This window comes from Acinonyx jubatus, chromosome A2 (assembly GCF_027475565.1).
Source record: "Acinonyx jubatus isolate Ajub_Pintada_27869175 chromosome A2, VMU_Ajub_asm_v1.0, whole genome shotgun sequence".
In the NCBI taxonomy this organism is placed as follows: Eukaryota; Metazoa; Chordata; class Mammalia; order Carnivora; family Felidae; genus Acinonyx; species Acinonyx jubatus.
In genome coordinates, this window is record NC_069383.1 from 58731275 (window position 1) to 58753710 (window position 22436).

At 37.6% G+C, this 22436-nt stretch overlaps 1 protein-coding gene across 1 annotated transcript in view; it reads right to left on the reverse strand.

Annotated features, from left to right (window-relative positions):
• Positions 1 to 1765: 1765 nt before the first annotated feature.
• Positions 1766 to 22436, reverse strand: part of TSPAN13 (tetraspanin 13) — a 31514-nt gene continuing 10843 nt past the window's right edge. The window contains exons 2-6 of the mRNA XM_015082366.3: positions 10867 to 11034; positions 10080 to 10160; positions 9333 to 9446; positions 7999 to 8112; positions 1766 to 2842 (exon numbers count right to left, since the gene is read on the reverse strand). Coding sequence (XP_014937852.1) covers positions 2768 to 2842; positions 7999 to 8112; positions 9333 to 9446; positions 10080 to 10160; positions 10867 to 11034 — 552 coding nt within the window. The 3' untranslated portion in view covers positions 1766 to 2767. The remainder of the gene's footprint in view (positions 2843 to 7998; positions 8113 to 9332; positions 9447 to 10079; positions 10161 to 10866; positions 11035 to 22436) is intronic.

Here is a 22436-nt window from a genome sequence, read left to right on the forward strand (position 1 = left end):
CTGCAGAACACAAACAAAGATCCACAGGAGACCTCCCAGAAGAGGCTAGACAATCCATCACCTTCAGATCTGCCCAAGGGAACAGCAGGCCCAGATTAATCTAACAAGGCTGCTCTTGGTACTTGAGAATGTATTATTTCTTGAATGGTTAATCATTAGCTACCACCCACTCTTAGAATGCTATAGTTTAGTAGCCCTAAAGATTCATGCTTCCCAGGCCCTGATTCGTAATTGGGTTGACCCAAATAAAGTCACTGCAATTAGAGCGCAAACAGGGCTATGGAAGAGCCCTTTCCACATATAATCATTTTGTACCAAGAAAAGTATTACATCAAGAGATACCAGAATCTCAAGGGAACTTCCAAATTTAACAAAGCAAACGAGGAAAATACAAAATGCCTTAAAGTAAAGACAGTGTTCAAAAATCTCACTTGCTTCATGCATCACTTCCAATCTCATCTTATGGGATAAGTAGGAACAATGTTACGGTTGCCCAGGGCTCAATGTGGCATTGAAGGAGAGCAGACTATGCCACTCTTTGACATAAAGATTATTTTGAGCTGATTATTTTTTTAATGTTTATTTTTGAGAGAAAGCATGAGCAGGAGAGGGGCAGAGAGAGAGAGACAGAGAGAGAGAGAGAGAGAGAGAGAGACGATCTTTGGATCTGTGCAGACAGCAGATAGCCCAATGTAGGCCTTGAACCATGAGATCATGACCTGAGCTGAAGTCAGACGCTCAACCGAGCCACCCAGGCACCCCTTGAGCTGATTATTCTTGAAAAAAAGAGGACACAGGAGCAGTTCTGCAATGAGAGTAGAGGTTAATCCTTCTTTAAGGAAAATTTACATTTATAAAGGAAATCCCTATATGTAAAGGTGTCTCCTTCTCTGCACCAGGAAGAGAATGACTCTAAATCACAAGAAAGGTAGCAATGTAGAAGTCACTGACCAAAACCCATTTTACAAGACGTGCCTTTGTTTACAGTGCTTTTCCTGTTAACCCCTGTAACTATCCTTCCCTCCAATTTCCACCTCCCAACACACACCCTTCTTTAGTCTTTAGCTAAAGACAGTATTTAAGATGATGTCTTGGGCTATCATGGGGAGTTTCTCAGCTTTCGGGGGTATTTCCTATGTATACATAAGATATTCATGTTAATAAACCTGTTTTTCCCTTGTTGATCTGACTTTTCTTACACATGGTCTAAGACAAGAACTCAGAAGAGCAAAGAGACAACTATTTTTCCTTCCTGACAGTACCATGGGAACTGCACAATTTGGTTTTCTTGTAAGATCAGCCGGTCTTCCAGAGTCATAGAGGTGACACCACCACCAAATGCTGTAAAATTCTATATATCGACCATTTGCCCCCTTTCTTGGCCTAAAACCCATCGCTGTGACAATTACCAATAAAAGACTATATAGCACATAGAATGCAAGAACTTATGAACTGTCAATAACATGAAGGAACTTACATATTTTCCACAAATAAATACGAATGACTTCTCTTTTTAAAAAAACGCTATGGAGAATTCTCACTGTGGAGAAAATATTAAACACTGAAACATTTCAAGAAAGAATGTGGGGAGGACTACCAGTAGACATCAATGCTGGGAGTTCATTTCCATGGCTAGATGATACACTACAATGGCAGGACTGGACTGTCGGTCAGAGTGAATAAAGCAATAAAGAAAAGAATTCCATTTCACTGAATTCATTTAGCAATTCTTCCATTAATTTAATTGAAACATTCACACACAAAGAAAGGTTTCCATTCTTTAATTTTTTAACATAATCTACAGAACCACAATACTATTTCAAATTCAAATTATGGGAGCTCACATTCAAATATGCTTGGATTTGACGAGTTGCTGTCACAATACTGAGAAAATTCATGAAAAAGGTATTTAACAATTTGTAAGATAATCAAATATCTTTTTGCTACATGGGCCAATGCAGTAATAGTAACTTGTTTAAAAATGCAGTCTTTTGGACTTCAAATTATTATAAAAGAATAAGAAGGTTACATAGCTAGACTTTCTCAATTTCCCAAACTCATTACATCTCGAAACCTGAAGCAAATGTTACACATCAGAACATTCATGAGACCATTTCTCCTTTGTACTTACCTATAAGAATCAAAAACTAAACCACACGTTCCTAAAGACATAGCTATTTCTAGGCTACATTAGTGTAATCATAAAAGACTACTGGAACTAAATTATCACTTTTATGTTAACAATTTTCACAATACAGCTTTCCTAAAAAGACAAAAAAAAAAAAAAAATGGGGGAATTTGGATTTCCCTTACTGAATTTAACCTAACAGAATTTCACCCTTTCTGGCTGTAATAAATGTCAACTCTTCTTTCCAGTAGGAACTATCTACACAGCACAGTGCTACATACAATTAATTATTCCAGTGAGATGTATATTTAGATTTACAATATGATCAACACAATCGTGCCATACAAAGTTCTTCTGCAGGTAAAAATGCTAAGAAAGGCCACAGTGGACAGTGCCAGACACTGTGAATACAGTAGATTACAGGTACCACTGAGGTTCAGAGGAGACCACGAGTATCTAATTTTTTTCAGCAATGGAAAAGGAAAACATTTAGAGAAACGTAAGAATAAAAAATATATAATTCCACTGTCAATAATGTAACTTTTCAGATACTGCTTCCTTAAACAGGCAAATTAGCTGAACTTTAAGTTAGAGAAAGTGAACAAGATCAGAATATGAAAGATGTTCCTTGTTTTCGCATCAAAGGAATGCACTAGGATTAGCACGAGGATCTTTCTGGTTCCTGTATCTGTAGGTCAGCCAAACACCCAGGATCTGGAATGGAAGAAAAAAAAAAAAAAAGAAAAAGAAAAAGAAAGAGAAAGTAACAGTTGTATATATTTCTTCAGTGCATCAATACATAATTCTGGACCTCTGAAGCGCTTTGCATTATTTGTTCAAAGAGGAAGAAGTTTCTTTTTTCCTTTTAAAGTGTAGTGACTAGCCCAAATTAGAGGCCCTAAGAACAATTACTATGACTACTGTGGTAGGCCAAATAATGGCCTTCCACAGATGTCTGCAACATAATCCCCAGAACCTGACAGAATAGGTTACCTTACATGGTAACAGGGACTATGCAGATGTGATTGGGTTAAAGATCTTGAGACAGGGAGATTATGTGGGTGGGCTGGCTGATGTAATCATAAGAAGGAAGAAGGACAAACAAAATCAGAGTCACAGAGAAAGGGTGATGTGATGACAGATGCAGAGGGGACAGTCAGAGAAAGGATGCTGCACTGCTGCCTTCGACGATGGAGGCTAAGTCCACGTGCCGCCTTCGAAGATGGAGGCCATGGCCACAAGCTGCACACTGTAGGAAGTTCTAGAGGCTGCCAAAGGCAAGGAAACAGGCTCTCCCAGAAAGCCTCCAGAAGGAGTCTGCATTTGACACTTCTGACCTCTAGCAGCATAAAATCATAAACCCGTGTTGCTTGAAGCAACTCCAATCGTGGTTATTTGTTAGAGCAGCACTAGGAACCTATTACAAACACTGAATTGTCTGGATAGCTAAAATATCACATATTCTGATAATTCAGAAACAAGCTGAGTTGAGGGAAAATTCAGCAGTAACAAAAACCCCACAGTAACAAATTTTGCTAATGGAGATCATTAAAAAGTGTTAGAATTCCTACCTCCCGAAGGGCACAAAGATCCGTAATTTTAGAAAAGTACTAAGTTGTTATTGTGCTGTTTCTTACACCAGGTTTACCAAAGCGTTAACCAACATAATTTTTTTTTTTAATTAAGAAATGTGTTCATTCTGTTTCTGCCCTCTCAAAGTTGATTTACTTAAAATAATCAAAAATTCCTAGACTGAAAAGATATAAAAATTTAATGGAACAAAATGAATTTCAAATTATATTTTCCACTTTAGGTCTGTAACAACTTTTCACCTAAATTTTGTATATTTGACTTCATTACTACTCATGAGCCCTCTAAACTACTTCTGGAGAATTATGATCACTCCACAATTTTCTCCCTTACCACAATAATAACCCCGGTGTTGTTATAAAATTGACGACCAGCACTGATTAGTTACAACACATAAGAGCTGATGGAACTACGATCGTTGAGGTGAATCAAGGAAAAATAAGTCTACTTTAAGGAAGTGGAAAGTTTGGGATGAAATACATACGACAGGGGTAGAAAAGGAATTTACTTAACACATCAAGAGTACTTTGTGACATGCTCTGTTCTTCACACTTTACAAATTCAAACAACTTCCCGAACACCCTACTTGATGGGAACTATCATTATCCTTATTCCACCAGCAAAGGAACTGAGGCCAAGAGAGGCTAAATAACCGAGTGATAGTCACACAGGTCATGAGTGCTAGAACCGTGGTTCAAACCTGGAGTGATGCTCTCAGTGTTTGTGGTTGTATGTGAAATCTGATGTGCTGAAGGCCATTCTCAGGCTTACATTCCACCTACCACTTCAACCAGGCTGGTTGTTACAATGCTCAAATATTTACACACCCGTTGTCAAAGAGCAACTCCATGGACACCCCCCAACCCGCCCAAGCATCATTTCCTTCACTCTGCCTCAGAAATGCTGCACACGGGAAGAGCTTTTGGTGAGAATTTTTGAGGTTTTAATTTTTTTTTTTAATGTTTACTTATTTATTCTGAGAGAGAGAGGGAGAGACGGAAGGGCAGAAAAAGAGAATCCCAAGCACGCTCCTTGCTGTCATTGCAGAGCCCAACACAGGGCTGGATCCCGCAAATCAGGAGATCATGACTTGAGCAGAAATCAAGAGGTGGATGCTAAACTGACTGCGCCACTCAGACGCCCCTTAAATATTCTGACTATCAGCCCTGGATATATGCCGATAGTGTACGTTACAGTTCTTAGGGGAAACAAAGCAAATGGGTAAAATTAGACCCTCATAATCGGAGGCCACGTTTTACCAAAACTTAATTCCTCCAATTCAGCTGTAAGTGACAAAATGAGACAGTCTCTTCTTTTGCCTTATTGTTGAGCCACTATCTCATCCCTCATTTCCAGGGAGTTTGGAAGGGAGGCCACACCCAAAGTGCAAAAAGATCAAAGTTAGATAATGGATTTTAAGCTTACAAAGCTGCTTAAAATGATTTGAAGATATTCAAGGGTGACTTTGACTAGAAGGGATCATGAACTCAGCTGATCCTAGAACCTACATCTGGAATGCAGGTCACCAACATAGAAATTGTGTCATAAGCCTATTTATTATGCTTTATGTTTATTTGTTAAATATAGGAAGACAAAAGGTAATATGCCAAAATATAAAGATTGGTATTTGTAATTTTAGTTAGTAAATACATGTAATTTTTCATCTTAATAATTTTCTGTATTTTCTACAGTTTCTACAAAGAACGTGTGCTAACTTTTTAACTTTTTTTTCAGATTCTAAATGGTTTTTTTAGGGTTTAAGTTTATTTTCAGGCATGATAAATAGTTCAAATCAAATCATTCTGTTTCACCTGTGAGAGGAAATCATTGGTTCGGTTAGTTAGCCTCATCCCTATGATTCGGTGAAATACTGAATACAACAAAAAATTGAAAAGTGAGAGTACCTATAAAATATTTACTATCCAGAAAATATCGTGTGGGATAAATTATTTTTAAAATCTCTAACCAGGTTTCAAAGGACATTGTATATAAAATATAAAGCAAGAGCCTATGAAAGAACAATGTCTTCTTACCTCTTAGATACCTAAGACTCAAGAGTTTATATTAACAGAAATGATAAACAAACAAACAAACAAACAGTAGGAGGAGGGATGAATAGGCAGAACAGAGAAGACCTATAGGGCAGGACAGCAAAAAATATTCTGTATGATATTATAATGATGTCATTATAATACATGTCATTATACATTTGTCCAAACCATATGATGTACAAAAGTAAACCTTAACATAAACTATGGACTTTGAGTGATTATGATGTGTCATTGTGGGTTCATCAATTGTAACAATGTCCCACTGTGGTGAGTAATGGTGACAATGGAGGAGACTATGCATGCCTTTCTAAGGGCAGGGATATATGGGAATCCTGTACCTTTCTCTCAGTTTTGCTATGGACCAAAACCTGCTCCAAAAAAATAATAAATAAAGTCTGTTTTTAGAAAAAAAAATAGGTGGAACGCCTGGGTGGCTCAGTCGGTTAAGTGTCCGACTTCGGCTCAGGTCATGATCTCGCAGTCTGTGAGTTCAAGCCCCGCATCAGGCTCTCTGTGCTGGCAGCTCAGAGCCTAGAGCCTGTTTCAGATTCTGTGTCTCCCTCTCTCTCTGACCCTCCTCCATTCATACTCTGTCTCTCTCTCTGTCTCAAAATAAATAAATAAATAAATAAATAAATAAATAAATGTTAAAAAAAATTAAAAAAAAAAATAGGCATAATTGAAGGTAGTATAACCTGATGAGAAGAAAACGGAGCTGCTCAAAAGAATCAAATTCAGGGCACCCGTGTGGCTCAGTTGGTTAAGCATCCAACTCTTTATTTCAGCTCAGGTCATGATCTCATGGTTTGTTTTTAAATAAACATTTAAAAAAAATAAAAAATAAAGAATTAAATTCTCAAAATAAATCCCAAAGTAAAAAGGAAACCAAGTAGCAAAATCCTGATAATTGTTGAATCTGGCTAATGGGGTAATGGAGATGGCTCATCCCGATTTTTTTCTATCTGTATTTTTAAGTTGTTTCATGGGGAAAAAAAATCATACTGATTAAAGGAAAGGAAGAAATAATGCACAGAATTGTTTTTAAACAATACATCAATTTTCTTGTCCGATGTCACAACCAACCGACAAGACAGCTCTTTCTTGAGAAAAAGTGAAACAGAAAAAATGCTTAGAATAGGAAGAGATGTTAGGGGAGACTTCTTTTAAAAAATGAATATTAACCTTGGTCTTTATCTCCACTTTGTAAATAACAGCCAAGTGTGAATTTTTTCTTCTCACGAGGAGAAAAAAAAGGAAACTGAAAACAATAAAATATATAACATATATACATGTATATAACATATAAATATATAATATATGTAAATATATTATATATAAAATATGTAATATATACCACATATATAATGTGCTATAGGGGTGCCTGGGTGGCTCAGTCAGTTAGGTGCCTGATTCTTGATTTTGGCTCAGGTCATGATCTCATGGCTCATGAGTCTGAGCCCCATGTCAGGCTCTGCATTGACAGTGCTGAGCCTGTTGGGAATTCTCTCTCGCGCTCGCTCTCTCAAAATAATGTATGAGTTTAAAAAATTTTGATACATATTGCCAACTCAGCTTTATCAAGAAATGTCCACAGAGATTGAGAATTTAATAAAGACAATGCAAAAGGAATTAGCATTCCTCTACAATTATCAAACAATATGTGTGTGGTTTTGCTTACAGACACATATATTATCTGTAACTGTATTAATATGAAAAATATATTAATACAAGTTATATAAATAAGAAATTAATAATACTGTTTACCTGTAGGTTTTGGAAGGCTAGGAACAATGGAGGATGGGTTTGGAAGGCAATTTTTCAAAGCTTTTCTTTATATGTGTATATGTGTGTATGTGTTATATACTATATATATTAAACAGTACGAATGTCTTACCTATTCCAAAATTTAAAATGATAATTTATCATACAACTCTATAAATAGAAGAGACTCTAGAAATAAACCAGTCCAAATTCATTTTATTAGTTCATTAAATTTTAAATGATTTAATGATGAAGCATCTCACCCTGTCTAAAGTTCATGCTAGATCTGTGAGGTCTTCTGATTTCAAGCCAGGGTTCAAACAATTATAATACTAAGTCTCAGTGAAAATATTCATCGATACATTCCAAAAGTTAAGGGCCATGCTAAGGTAAAATGTAATGCTCTCTCGCCATATAAAATGGATCCCTATGACAAACGTGGAAAGATAGCGAGATATTTGCACATACCTCTGTGAAGCTGAAGAAGAGGCCAATGCCACCAACAAATCTCAAAACCTCTCCAGCATATTTTCCTATTATTGGAGCACACAGTGAACATGGGTGGCTGCTTTTGACACAGCTCTGTATCAATTAAAAAAAAAAAAAAAGAGGACTTTTATTTCAAAGTACAGTTATAAAAAGCCAATAAAAATTGAACCCACATAAAAATGAGTGGCTGGAGTATTATACCCACTCTGGGCCTTGGCTATTTAGTACTGTCCTAAATTCTTAGATGGCTCACATGATTCCCACCCCCAGTGTACACACCTTGAGTAATCACCCCCCTTGACTGTGGATGGGATTTTTGAATACGATAGACAGTCACTCCCATGTTTGCAGTGTGTTACATAAGATATCATCTTAACAGAATGGAAATTATCAAGCTGACTTTGATGCTGCCATATTGTGAGAGCAAGAAAACGGGACCTAAGTCCTACAACCACCAGACAGACACCCAATTCTACCAAGAACCCACTGAGCTTGCCAGAGGACCCTAGGCCTCTGATGAGACTGCAGCCTTGGCCAACACCTTGATCTCCCCCAGGGGAGGTCCTAAGTGGAAGACCCAACTAAGCCACACTCACACTTCTGACCCATGGAAACTGAGATAATACACGGGTGTTGTTCGTGTGTTCCACAGCAGTAGAAAGTTAATAATCCCATGAAAGAGGCTTCATTGAGGGACAAGCCAGTTCAGGGCTCAGAGAGATGTTATAGAGTTTCCTCAAAATTTTAACACATGTGAACTTCCTAGGAGAGCTAAGCTCCAACTCCAACCTCATACAGGGGTCTGGCCTGGGACAACAGTATGGCTCTAATTTGCCCATTGCTAGCTCAGCTCCCACACAGAAGGAGCATGAAGTTGTAATGGGGAAGGAGGGAGGGAGGAAATAGGATCCACATACCTTCTCCCGCGACATTTAAATGGTTAAAAAGCACAATTTAGGATAGACAGATTCCTCCCACTACCCTGATATGTTTCAAAACCAAGATATTTGTACGGCTCCTCTGCATCTTGAAGGCTGATGGGCTCTTTTCTTTCACAACTTGTTTTAGGAAGAGTTGAATGGGAATGAATTAGGGGCAGAACCAGAAACATCTGTGTCTGGCAGGGCCCTGGGATATTTAGCACTCTCAGCAGTAGATACTTGAGGACAGACAAATGATACAATAATGTCCATGGTGTATGTACAGCATTTTAAAAATACAACTGAGCATCAGAAAATCCATTTCTTTCATGGTAATCATTATTCATCTGTAAGCAATACATCTCCAAAAAATACATTATGCTTTATACTTACAGCCAGACAGGTGTCATTTGGGTTATAAGTTCGAAACCCACAGCAATTTAAATTTCTCTGGATGTCATTTCGAGCACTTGCTGTATTGTTCCAACCAACTTCGAGAAGCTGACCCTAGAAAATGCATTAGTATATGCATTAAAATGTGTTATCCCTGGACAAAATGTATAAAGCTAGAGACTGCAACTTTTAATACTGAGAGTATCTAAAATAAATACTCTTTGGAAGACCATTAGAAGTTTTCAAAGGGCAAGAACTGAATCTGCAACAAAAATTAAAGCACTGTGTCTATCCCAAGAATGAAAAGTCTCAATTTTTACATGCATTTTTTAAAAAAGCACTTAGTTCAAAAAATTCTCAGACTGAAACAAGACAAATTTTCCATTGCCCCAGAGATCCTTATTCTTTTACCAATTAGAGTTTGGAAAGTGTAGTTGTTAGAATGGAATCACAAATGTTTCATTGCATAATGGTGGGGAAAGACTGGGTGGACATCTTTTAGTAGTAGCACTTTTTACCCAGGGAAGGCCAAATTCTACTTCAAGGATGCAAAAAATAGCAACACCTGATGGTGTCTCAGGGCGCCAATCAGCCCCATGAAGGCAATCGGGAACAAAAGATGTTAGGTATGTGGAGTGAAATGCCATTCTGAGCAAGAAGTTACTTTATATTCCAATCATTTCTCCCCCTTTTTTCTTACACACCCTACGTGGTCTAACAAAGCTGGAGATAAATGCCTTTGCTTACCTGTTGCTCCTCGTTCAGGGCTAAGCAAGCACATGATACAGAAAACTGAACAACGAATACGAGTAAGAGAATAATCATGTACTGAGAATTGAAGTTAAGGCATTTCTTGATACTCTTAAAATAATATAAAATAGAGGTACTGACAACATCAGAATGTACTAGAAGGGATTCAATCAGAAAACAGAACAAATGGCACCTAGAGAAAGTTCAAAAAGAAGACACACGATTGTTATTTTCATTAATACACTGTAGGTATAAGTTCATAATAAAAAATACTAATATTTAACTAACAGCTGATCTACCACAACTTCATTTAGATTGTAATAAACATTTTTACATGTATAAAACAAGAAATAAGTATAGATAAACATACGTAAGATTTCTTACTATTAAATCTAAAAAACAATCACTGAAATTCTCAACCAAATATTAACCTTCTAGAAAGGGTCTATAGGTCACTGAATCAGTTCAACGTAACTTTGAATTTGCAACACATAAAGAGGACTATACTGAACTCCCAGAATACACTCTTCACGATGGGAAAAGGAGAAAATGGAAACATATGAACATACAGTAATTTCACCGTTAAGAAACATTCCTAATGTTGATTACACAACAAACTGTTGTGATTACACAACAAATACACATAGGGCATGCTAGGAGTTGCTGTCTGGCAATTAATTTCCTAATGATAATTCCAAATCCGTTGTAAGTTATCGAAAGAATAATCAATAAAGGTAAGAACAAATTCAATTGGGGTAAAAATTCGGCTTTTAAAAAAGGATACAAAAAAAAGCAACACCTGATGGTGTTTTACAGCTCCAATCAGCCCCACCAAGGCAATTAGGAACAGGAAAATGCCCACTGCAATGACGACGCCGACCACCCGGAGGCTGGAAATCAGCCCGAAACCAATGCCCCATGCGGCGATTCCAATTAGCAACAGACTAACCAACTGCAAAAACAACCAAAAGGGCCAGGGATGGGGTAGGGGAAAAAGGAAAGAGAAACAGGGGAGAAAAACATCAATTTATATAATAATATCAAGAACATTTTTCAGTATCTTGCAAATGACTGCTCATACTCAATACTAGAATACACCCAAATCTTAGTAGATGATGTTGTTTTAACAAATCAGTCATGCTTTAAAAAAACTAATAATAATCTATGAAATTATTACGGAGACTCAGAGGTCATCTGGTTTACTAAGCTCTATATGATTTCTCCCTACGCTTTTGAAATAATGGCATATGAAGAACTTATCACTGCCAATACATCTCAATCCAACATGTTGATTTCTTCACATGGTAATCACTTATGTTTCCTTCAAAGCCCAGTTGCACTGTAACCTTCCCCATCCCTAATAAACTCTGTTCTTTAAATATGGTTCTACTGTTCCCTTCAACACACTCACATTCTGTCGCCAAGCCTGTCTCTCCTGGGAGACTCAGAGCACCTTGAGAATGGGCCCCCATCTTCTTACCTGTCTATAGCCCTGAAACCTATCTCAGAACCCAGGCCTTATGAACAGTCCAAAATTTCTCAAGGAACTGTTGAAAATAACTTCTTTAGATGTCATTATGTATTCTATTTGAATTCAGACAGTGAAAGATCATTAAAACTCTTAGGACAAAAACAGTGTAAGAGACTTGCACTATTTTGAGTAAAATGGCATTCTGAGCACGAAGAAATTATTTTACATTCTAATCATTTACTCATAAAATAAAATCAAGTGAAGAGGTAAGTGAAACTTACCTGTAAAACTCAAAGTTACAATTACTTCTTTAAAAGAGCAAATAAAGAGCATGCCTTAGAAAGATTATGATGAACTGATAGAAGATAAAGCTCAAACAGGTATGTGGGAAGGATGGGGTCGGTGTTGTGGGGCAGGAAGGAGACAGTCTCTTCAATTCAATTGAGAGCCAACCATTTCTTGGAGCAGGTGACAGTGTAATACAATTGAGAGGAATCAAAATACATAAAATCATAAAATATACTTCTAGCACCATTTCAAGACCCAATAAAATTTGTTGTGAAATATAAATCAACAGTCACTCAAATGGATTTTTATTCAAATATTTTATTTTCCATATGTAATTACAGTTTATTAACACAAATTTTAAATATCCTGGTATCTAAAGATTCTTGCACATGTCGAGACACAAGCAAATCTGCCAAACATTGACAAATAGGACACCTATTTGTATTTTTATCCATTTATCATAAAGCAGAACTTGAGAAGGAAAGAAACAGTGTGCAGTGTGACAGAACCAAGTTAGGGAGATACATGGACTCGGTGTTCTCCTCTGCAGTTATTATACACAAAAAGCTTTTGTCTTCAGAGGTTGAAGAAGAAGGAAGAAATTCTCAAAAACTTTGCCATCCGGAAGTTGCTTGGTCCCTCTCTCGTTTTCTCCAGTTCTCTATCAGCAAGCCCGTTTGCTTCTGTCTTGTTTTTATCACCTCACTTACCATCTTCTCAGGACCTCAGGCTATCTTGGACTGAGAAAAAATCTTCTACTCCATCAGAAATAAGTGAGCTTATTTCTGACTCTATGGTATCCAAATATAACACGTTTCCTTGCACAAGGTATGGAACGAGGGGAGTTCATGAAGGGACAGCCCTTTGCCTTGCCTACACTCAGCATCCTCACTGCACCGTGGGACCCAACACTTCAGATGCTCCACATTTGCAACACATCACAGTAACCTGCTGTATCAGTCAGGGTTAGCCAGAGCAAGAGAACCAATAGGATATATATTTAGAAATAGAGATGTATTTTAAGGAATTAGCTCATGCAGTTGTGGGGACAGCATGTTCATAATTTGTAGGACAAGGACAGCAGGTTGATAATTCAGGCAGGCTTTCTATGATACAGTCTTGAGGCAGAAATCTATCTTCTTTAAGAAACCTCAGTCTTGGGGCACCTGGGTGGCCCAGTCAGTTAAGTGTCTGAGTCTTGGTTTTGGCTCAAGTTATAATCTCGCGGGGTTTGTAAGTTCGAGCCCGCGTCAGACTCGTGCTGGCAGTATGAAGCTTGTTTGGGATTCTCTCTCTCTCTCCCTGTCTCTCTGCCCTATACCCCACTCATGCCGTCTCTGTCTCTCTCAAATAAATAAACATTGAAAAAAAAAAAAGAAGAAGAAGAAGAAAAAGAAAAGAAAGAAATCTCAGGTTTTGTTCTTAAGGTTTCCAACTGATTGGATGAGGCACACCACAATGGGGTAATCTGCTTTACTTAAAGTCAATTCAGTGTAAATGTTAAATCTAAAAAGTGCCTTCAAATCAATAGATACACTAGCATTCAATCAAATATTTGGGCACCATAGCCTGGACGTGACACATAAAATAACCATCACACTTCCCAACTTCAGTTCCTAGGTATGATGCCTATTTCCTAATTCAATTAAATTTGGAAGCGGGGTTATCACTCTCTAATTCTTTAAATCTTAGAACCAAAAAGATCAGAAGCATGAATAATAGAATAATTACACTTCTTCTAACCCCCTAGTTTGTTTTTTTTTAAATTTTTTTTTTAATGTGTATTTATTTTTGAGACAGAGAGAGACAGAGCATGAACAGGGAAGGGTCAGAGAGAGAGGGAGACACCAAATCCGAAGCAGGCTCCAGGTTCTGAGCTGTCAGCACAGAGCCCGACGCGGGGCTTGAAATCACGGACCGTGAGATCACAACCTGAGCCGAAGTCGGACACTTAACCGACTGAGCCACCCAAGCACCCCACTAACCTCCTAGTTTTAAAAAATCCTTTTGGGAATCATATCAAATCCTTACTATGTTGATGAAATTCTTACAAGTCAAATACTCAGTAACAAATGACTAGTGCTCACTATATGCTAAAGGCCAGGGACAAGCCCTACTAGAACAAAGGTGGGCCAATTTTCTCTGTAAAGGGCCAGATAGCGACCATCTGGCCTTGGGGATCACACAGTCTCTGCCACAACTATTCACCTCTGCTACTGTAACACAAAAGCATCAGCAAATGAATGAGCAGGTCTGTGTTCCAATAACACTTCATTTACAGGTACTGAAATTTAAATTCATGTAATTTTTGTATGTACTAAAATATTACTCTTCCTTTAATTTTTTTCAATCATTTGAAAATATAAACCCATTCTTAGCTGACAGTCTACAATAACAGGCAGTGGAATGGATGTGGCCCATGAGCTGTGGTTTGCGGGCCCTTGCTCTAGAAGTCAGTGTAGGAGAGAATAAAAAATTACAATGGGACAATCTCTTTATCAGACATTTTTATAGGATGGGTCAGAGGGCATAACAATAATCCAAAAAATCCAGATAAATAGAGGAGGCCAAACACTGCAAAGAAATAGTAAAGGAGTAGGTAGTAAGCCCAAAAAAATGACCATACCGTGAATACTATTTTGTAGAACAAAAGAATGAATATTATTTTATGTGGCAAAAGATGTGACTAAATTAAAAATCTTAAAAGGAGGAGCTTATTCAGGATGATCAGGTTGACCCTAAATGTCATCACAAATATCCTGATAAGACAGACGCAGAGGGAGACACAGAGAGGAGTTGGCCACGTAATGACAGAGGCAGAGAGAGGTGTGGCTCCAAGTCAAGGAATGCTGCCAGCCACCTGAAGGTGAAAGAGGCAAGGAAGAGATGCTCCCCCAGGGCTCTCAGAGAGAGTGCAACCCTGATGATGCCTTGACTTTGGGCGTCCGTCTCCTGAACTGTGGGAATAAATGTCTAATGTTTTTAAGCCACCATGTCTGTGGTAGGTAATTCATCAAAGAAGCCCTAGGAAACTAATATGGAACAATTCACACGCCTGGCGCTGGACAAGGCAGGAACAACTAGCTTAACAATTACAGAAACCGGCCTAATATTTTACCACTAATGAAATCCTACCATGCAGCTGGAGTGAAGTGTTCAGGGATCCTTGTCAGCACCCTCCTAGCACACCAAATCCTTTATGTACAGCAGCAACATCTCAGCAAAATGAGAAAACTGTCTTCTGCTCTCTCAGCTACCAACTTACAGGCTCATTAATAAGAATCTTTTGCCTTTTGAAAAGTAATGTCCACAACTAAAAGAGAGGGATACTTTATCACATCTATAAAATATTCCAGGTCTCAGGCTAGGCATTATGCTATTATTGGAAACATTATCTAGAACATTCTAGTGGGTATCTCTGCTCTGATTTTTTTTTTTTTTTGAAGTAGGGGAAGAAACAGCCTACTCCCTTCTATATAGCTCTCTGTCAAGAGTATTCCTCACCAAGTTTACTCTCTGTGTCTCTAACATAGTTGTCAGTCTATCCCTGTAACAATACAAAGCACTCCTCCTTTAAGAACATTGAAGAAAGTATATCAGTTCCCTATTGTCACTTTAACAAATTACTACCAGTCTAGTCGCTTAAAACAATACAAATTTATTCTGCTGCAATACTGGAGCTCAGAAGTCCAATATGGCTCTTACTAAGCTAAATTACAGTGTCAGTAGGGCTGCATTCCTTCTGGAAGCTCTTAGGGCGAATTCACTTCTTTGCCCCTTCCACCTTCTAGAAGACACATGGATTCCATTGCCTGTAACTCCTTCCACCACCTTCAAAGCCAGCAGTGCAGCATATACAAACCTCTCAGACTACAACCTATTTTTTTCAGCGTATCTCTTTCTTGGAGGATAGGCCTCCTGCATCCCTCTTATAAGGGCCTTCGTGATTACACAGGGCTTTCCCAGATAATCCAGAATAATCTCCCCATCTCAACATGTTTAAGGTAATCACATTTCAAAGTTCCCTTTGCTATGTAAGGTAACATAGCAACCCATATCCAAAGATTAGGATGTACAGCTTTGGGGGCAGAGGGATAATATTCAGCCTACCTTAGAGGGTTCTGGGATAATGGGCAACCGAGCTACCATAGAATCTCTCCTACTACAAATACTTTAAAAAGACTGAAATTCAATAAAAAATATTGAAAAAGATTGTAATATTTTGTTTAAATATGTAGCTGAGCACTAAAAAACTATGGGAAAGTCCTACAGGCCAGAAAGGAAGGGAAAATGCAAACTCAGACTCTAAGCATACAACTGGTAGGGGGTGGGCAGGTGTTCCTGGATGGGAAGGATAGAAACGAGTTCCTAGATCAGAAGAGTCCCTAAAGAGGAGGGACTTGGGTTTCAAACCGGGCAGGACTGGGAAGTGAAACTAAAGACGCTAACATAATGAGGTCTTCCAGAAAGCTATATTTTCAGGGTAAGCAGTTATAGAAACCGTACTACCACATCCAGGAAGACAGCAAACAATTTTGAGTCCTTTTAAAAAGCTTTTTGTAAAAAAGAGAAACTCCAAGCTTAGAGTCTATAGTCTAAATGTATGGAGTCTCAATGTCACTACCCAGGCGTGCAGGAAGCTTCACGCCAAGCAATCCAGATAAAAGCTCATCACAGGCAGTGATGGTATTTAGGGAAGCAAAACTCACAGAAGCAAATTCAAAATGATTCAGGGGGAACATCTGCAACTCCTAGCCCTCACACCATTCCCAGGGAAAAAAGTAAAAACTTTGTTGTCAAAAATCACAAAACACATAAGAAAAAAAAAAAAAAAATCTACCACTAGAGAGATACAACAGACACAGCAAAAGAAGAATTAGAGTCCCCAAGACGTTGAGGTACTAGAACTAACCAAATGAGACCAAAATTATTATTTTTTTTAAATATTTTAACATTTATTTATTTTTGAGAGAAAGACACAGAGAGTGAACAGGAGAGGGACAGAGAGAGAGGGAGACACACAATTGGAAGCAGGCTCCAGGCTGAGCTGTCAGCACAGAGCCCGACGCGGGGCTCGAACTCACGAGCAGTGAGATCATGACCTGAGCCGAAGTTGGGGCTTAACTGACTGAGCCACCCAGGTGCCCCTAAAATTATTATGTTTAAACTGACTAAAAAGATAAAAGAAGAAATGAAAACAATATGAACAAAACAAAACCATATTTAAAAAGAGAGACTGGAAAAAGAGCCAAACAGAGCAAAGTCAAAGAAAGTAGGAAGAAGAGAAGCATATTATAAGAAGGATAAATAAAGCTTTATTAAAAAAGAAAAAAAAAAAAGGTGACAGGCATTCAGCAAAATTATTTTCTATTAAAGAGAACAAGAGTAAATTCTCCCAAATTTCCTTAACTGATAAAGAATAGCCATCAAAAACCCAAGGCAAAAATCATACTCCATGATAAAACCTGAGAAACTTTCCTTCAAAATTCAGGAATAAAACCAAGGTGCTATCACCCCTTCTATTCAGCATTGTAATGGAGATCTTTGACAACTGAGTAAGCCTGAGCACTGAACACAGATGAGAAGGAAACACAGCTCTCGTTATCCATATTAATAGGAGTATCCACATGGGAAATCCAAGAGACTGCAAATATTAAAATTGGTAAGATGAGAAAAGTTGCTATAAATAGGACCAATATACAAACATCAACAGTGTGCTCATGCATTCCCCCAAATTTTTAATGTATTTTTTCGGAGGTGATCTGTAATAGCCCTGCAAATATCAGGTACACAGAAATAAATCTACCAAAAGTATTAAAGACCTTCATGGAGAAAATTATAAAATTAATTGAAGAACATAAAAAACTAAAATGAAATATAACATGTTCACGGGTGGGAACGCTGACTATAATAAAGTATCGATGCACCTCCAATTTAGCCTACAAATTCAATGTATTTCTAGTCAAAGCTCAATAAGGTTTGTTTTGGATAGAACTTTATACAATGATCCATTAATTTACATGGAAGAATAAATGTCACCAAAGGGCTAGGAACATTTTTAAGCTTAAGTAGAAAGGCTATAGCTGTTGTACTCTTTCTCAGCCCGGCTGCACTCTCACCAGCACTATGCATAAGAAATGCTCTTAGTGGCAAATGGAAATGACTTTGTCAGTGCTTACAAGGAACTGTCCCAGACTCTTTTTTGTCGCTTTCACCACACTCTGCAAAACCTGAGCCTGACTCTACATCTTTTGGGCATGTTTTATTATTTTTTTAATTAGTAAAATTAAACATATAAATAAAACTAAAAAAAAAACCAAATAAGTTACAAATCCAAACAAGTATCACAACTTACTGTAACAGTTTGGTAATTAAAATCAAGTCGTTGACACAAAACTAAATAAGCCAATAGTCTGGGCTTGGAAAGAGATAGAATTCCAAATAAGTAGGGAAAGAGTAGTCTTTAATTAATAGCCCTATGACAATTCCCTGCCCATTAAAACAAACAAAAAATAGCAGTAGTCCCTACCTCATACCATAGATTTAAACCCTAAATATAAAAGACAAAACTTGAAGTTTTAGGAAAAAATAGAGAAAATTGTTTTGACTTTGTGGTTAAAGAAAAACTTCTTAAACACAACGCCCCAAAAATCAAATATTATACTAATGTAATGTTTACTATGTGCAAGGAAGTATTCTAAGTGCTTTACATAAAGCACTTAGTACAATAAGAGGTAGGTAATACTGTTGCCTCCATTTTCCAGATGGGGAAAGTCATGCACAGAGATGTGAAGTAACTTGCCCAAGGTTACACAGCAAAGAGGGGACAGAACTGGGGATAAGAGGGGATCTGAAGCCGGAGGCTATATGGCTGTGGATTCTGTGTTCTTACCTATCACACTACACCTGATGTGAAAATTTAAAACTTCTACATGATAAAAAAAAAAAAAAAAAAAACAGACAACTGTGGAATAAGCCTAGGACTAGAGGATATTTCCAGCACATAAATATTAAAGAATACCTGGAAAACAATTTAAAAGGACAAAAAGCACACTGTAAAGTAGCCAAAGGCAATGATAGGCAATCCACCGAAGAAGAATCCAAAAGGCAATTAACACGCAGAAGACGTTAAATCACATTATATATCAGGAAAACAAAAATTAGAACAACAGGATACCATCTCACATGCAAAAATTAGGCCTGATGACACTAATGATGTGAAGAGTCTAGAACTCATTTAAGTCAAAGTGTAAATTTTTGTAGTCACTTTACACAACAATCTGGCAGCACCTAGGAAAATTAAAGAAATGTACCCCTTACTAAACCAGCAATTCTGCTTCTAGATTAATACCCAAGAGAAATACCCATGTCCCCAACTAGACATCATACATCAGGATTTTCCTGCAGTCTTGTTTGTCACAGTAAAAAGTTGAAAACCACCTCAGAGACCATGAATATGACATTCATAAACTCTAATGTGATCACACAGTAGAATACAAATGATTTTAATCGATTTCTGTTAAATCAATAAGTTTCAAACAGAAAAGAAATGAAACACATTACATAAATACTGATACGACATACCACTTCATCAATTTTCAAACACATAAAAAGCCACCGTATGTTCTTTGTGGTTAATAGTTAAAATTGTTGTTAAGTATATAAACATGGATGGAAATGACAGATGTTGATTTTAAAATAGTGACTACTTTCAAGAGGGGAAAAATGGGAAAGGGAATGGAGTGAACCTTTACCTGTATTGTAACACCGAACTTCTTTATTTATTTTTTATTTTTTTGATGTTTATTTTTTGAGAGAGACACAGAGTGAGAGTGGGAGAGGGGCAGAGAAAGGAGACCCACAATCCTAAGCAGTCTCCAGGCTCAGAGCTGGAGCACAGATCACAGAGCCCAAAGGAGGGCTCGAACCCACAAACCGAGAGATCATGACTTGAGCCAAAGTCAGACGCTTAACCAACTGAGCCACCCAGGCACCCCTGTACACTTAACTTCTAAAAAAGTGGGAGATGTGGCAAAACACTGGCATCTGTGTAATTAGCTTGTTGGGTTCCCAAGAGTCTACCATATTTTCTGTGCACATGAAATATTTCCTAATTTAAATGAGCCTTGAAAATCTAACATCCCCTTTCTTACCAGGGCACCAATTCTCAATTCTCCTGCTGTGCCTTCCTTTGTAAATTGTTCTAACTTGCCTCATCAAACCTTTGTTCCCACTATTCCTCAAACACAGCCATATAAATCAAGATATTCTCATTCATTTCTCAAATATTCCACATTAATTTTCATCTGTGCACCTGCAAGTACTGTCCACATTCTATCCTGTAATTTGCTTCTGTTTAGGAAAAAGGAAGGCTTTAAGACAACAGTGGTATATACTTGAAAGCAGTAGCCAATAATTTGCTGAATCTTCCCTTGTTTATAACAGAAAGCAACACCCTAGATCTATCACACTTGGATGATCTCATGTGTGAAAATGACACCACACTATCTCCCCTTCCTGTATCCAGCTCTCAAACACAGGCATGTTGACACACACACATACATCCTCATCTGTAAGATGGAAGAGACCATAGATTTAACTGTCCAATCCAAAACAAACTTTGCAGTTATGACTATACTCTGTCCAAACATAAACTTAATTGGGCTAGTCAATTTTCTGATAACCCCCAAAATATGTTTGTTTGTTTTAATTTTTTTTTTTTTTACATTTATTTATTTTTGAGAGACAGAGCACAAGCAGGGGAGGGGCAGAGAGAGAAGGAAACACAGAATCCGAAGCAGGCTCCGAGCTGACAGCACAGAGCCCGACGCAGGCCTCCAACTCACAGACCGTGAGATCATGACCTAAGCCAAAGTCGGACACTCAACAGACTGAGCCACCCAGGCGCCCGTTGTTTTTTTTTTTTAATAAAATAATTGAAAACAATATAAATGTTTTGTTCTGTGTGACTGGTGTTTCTAACACATTGTAACACAAAGCCCTCAATATACACAATTTTTTTACTTAGAAATAGCACCCAAAGTTTTATGATATGGCTTTAATTAGACTTGCTTATAAGCATTTCTTTGACTTACTGAAAAGAAGCCCTTTAAAGATAGTAATGCAACAATTTATTTCTGAGTAGTGGTAATTATATGTTATGGTTGGTTTGTAATTTTGAAGAGAATAGGACTGGATGAAGTCTTCCAAACTAGTGATCTAAAAATTATTGATTCCAATAAAATTAATTCTAACTGTATAATTAAAAAGCCTAAGTTTGTCACCAGAACTTGGTAGACAAAGAAACTGCAAGAATCCTTTGTTCAATAATAACAAGTTTCCTTATGAGACCAATTGTAATAGAAAGTAAATTTAGATCTATAACAAATAGTTTCCTTCGCATGGGAGACAGAGTACTGATAAAAACAGATTATGGATCCGTTAACTCCGCAATAGCAATGTTTTTATGAGCAGGAAGCACCAACCCTTCCTGTTTTCTCTTTAAAACAAAGAAAAGTACATCACATAAAAAGAGCTTCTAGAAGAGAGATTAGACGAGCTATAATGGAAAAGCCACACCAAAGCAAGATTATAAAAGTATCTACAACTGGCATTACTTCCCCAACCAAGTCCTAAAACGAGGAGGTGGTGGGAGAAACAGTAGTTCACACAGGGATGGATTGTGAGGAAGGAAGCAACAGGAGGGTGCTAGCGGAAGGGAAAGCAGTTCTCAACCAGGGCTCACAAGACAGCACAAACTCACAGAACAGTGAGGCACAAAGCTACCTGGCCAGTGACATATCCCCTTCCTTAGAGGTGATAAATCAGAATGGCTAAGTCACACGCCCAACGACACAGAGCAGAGCTTTCTGCTTGGTGCATTTTTTTCTCCATAGCATAGTGCCTAGCATTATATTTAGGTAATTATTAACACTGAAATATAATACTGAAGACAGCATTATACTGCATAAGATGTACTTCTTGCCTTGTAGCCAGATCGTTACGGGTTTGTACAGTATCTCTTTAGCTTACTCCTTATGAGACCTGACTGCACAGCCATGTATAAAAGAACAGGGAAGTCTTCTACTCACAGGATTTTTCTATTAGTTAACCACCAAATGGTAGCTTGTTCATTTTGTGCTTTCTATTTTCCTTTTACCCAACCTAGAAATGTTGTCACATAGGCCTACTTTCACACAAAAGCACACAGTGCATCGCCCAGAGTAGAGGGGAAGAGTAAAAAGTCTATCTTCAACATCACTGCAGCAGGTAAAATTGTTTAACACTAATAAACATGTACTTGTACACTTCTGGATACATGCAATGCCATTACAGAACAAGGAAAAAAATACATTGTGTAGAATGTTCTTTATAATCTAGCTTAGGTTTGTGTTGAAGTATTAAAACAAAACACTAAGCTTTTCGAATGAGGGAGCTGCTAGAATATTCTAGAATTAGGAACAGAAGAACCAAATTACTGCTCAGAAGAGGAATGACCTCTGTAATGGACACATGTTTCCTTTATAAGCCAGCACATTCATCCCTTGTAAACCTTTTTTTTTTTTAAATGTTTTTTAATGTTTGTTTATTTTTGA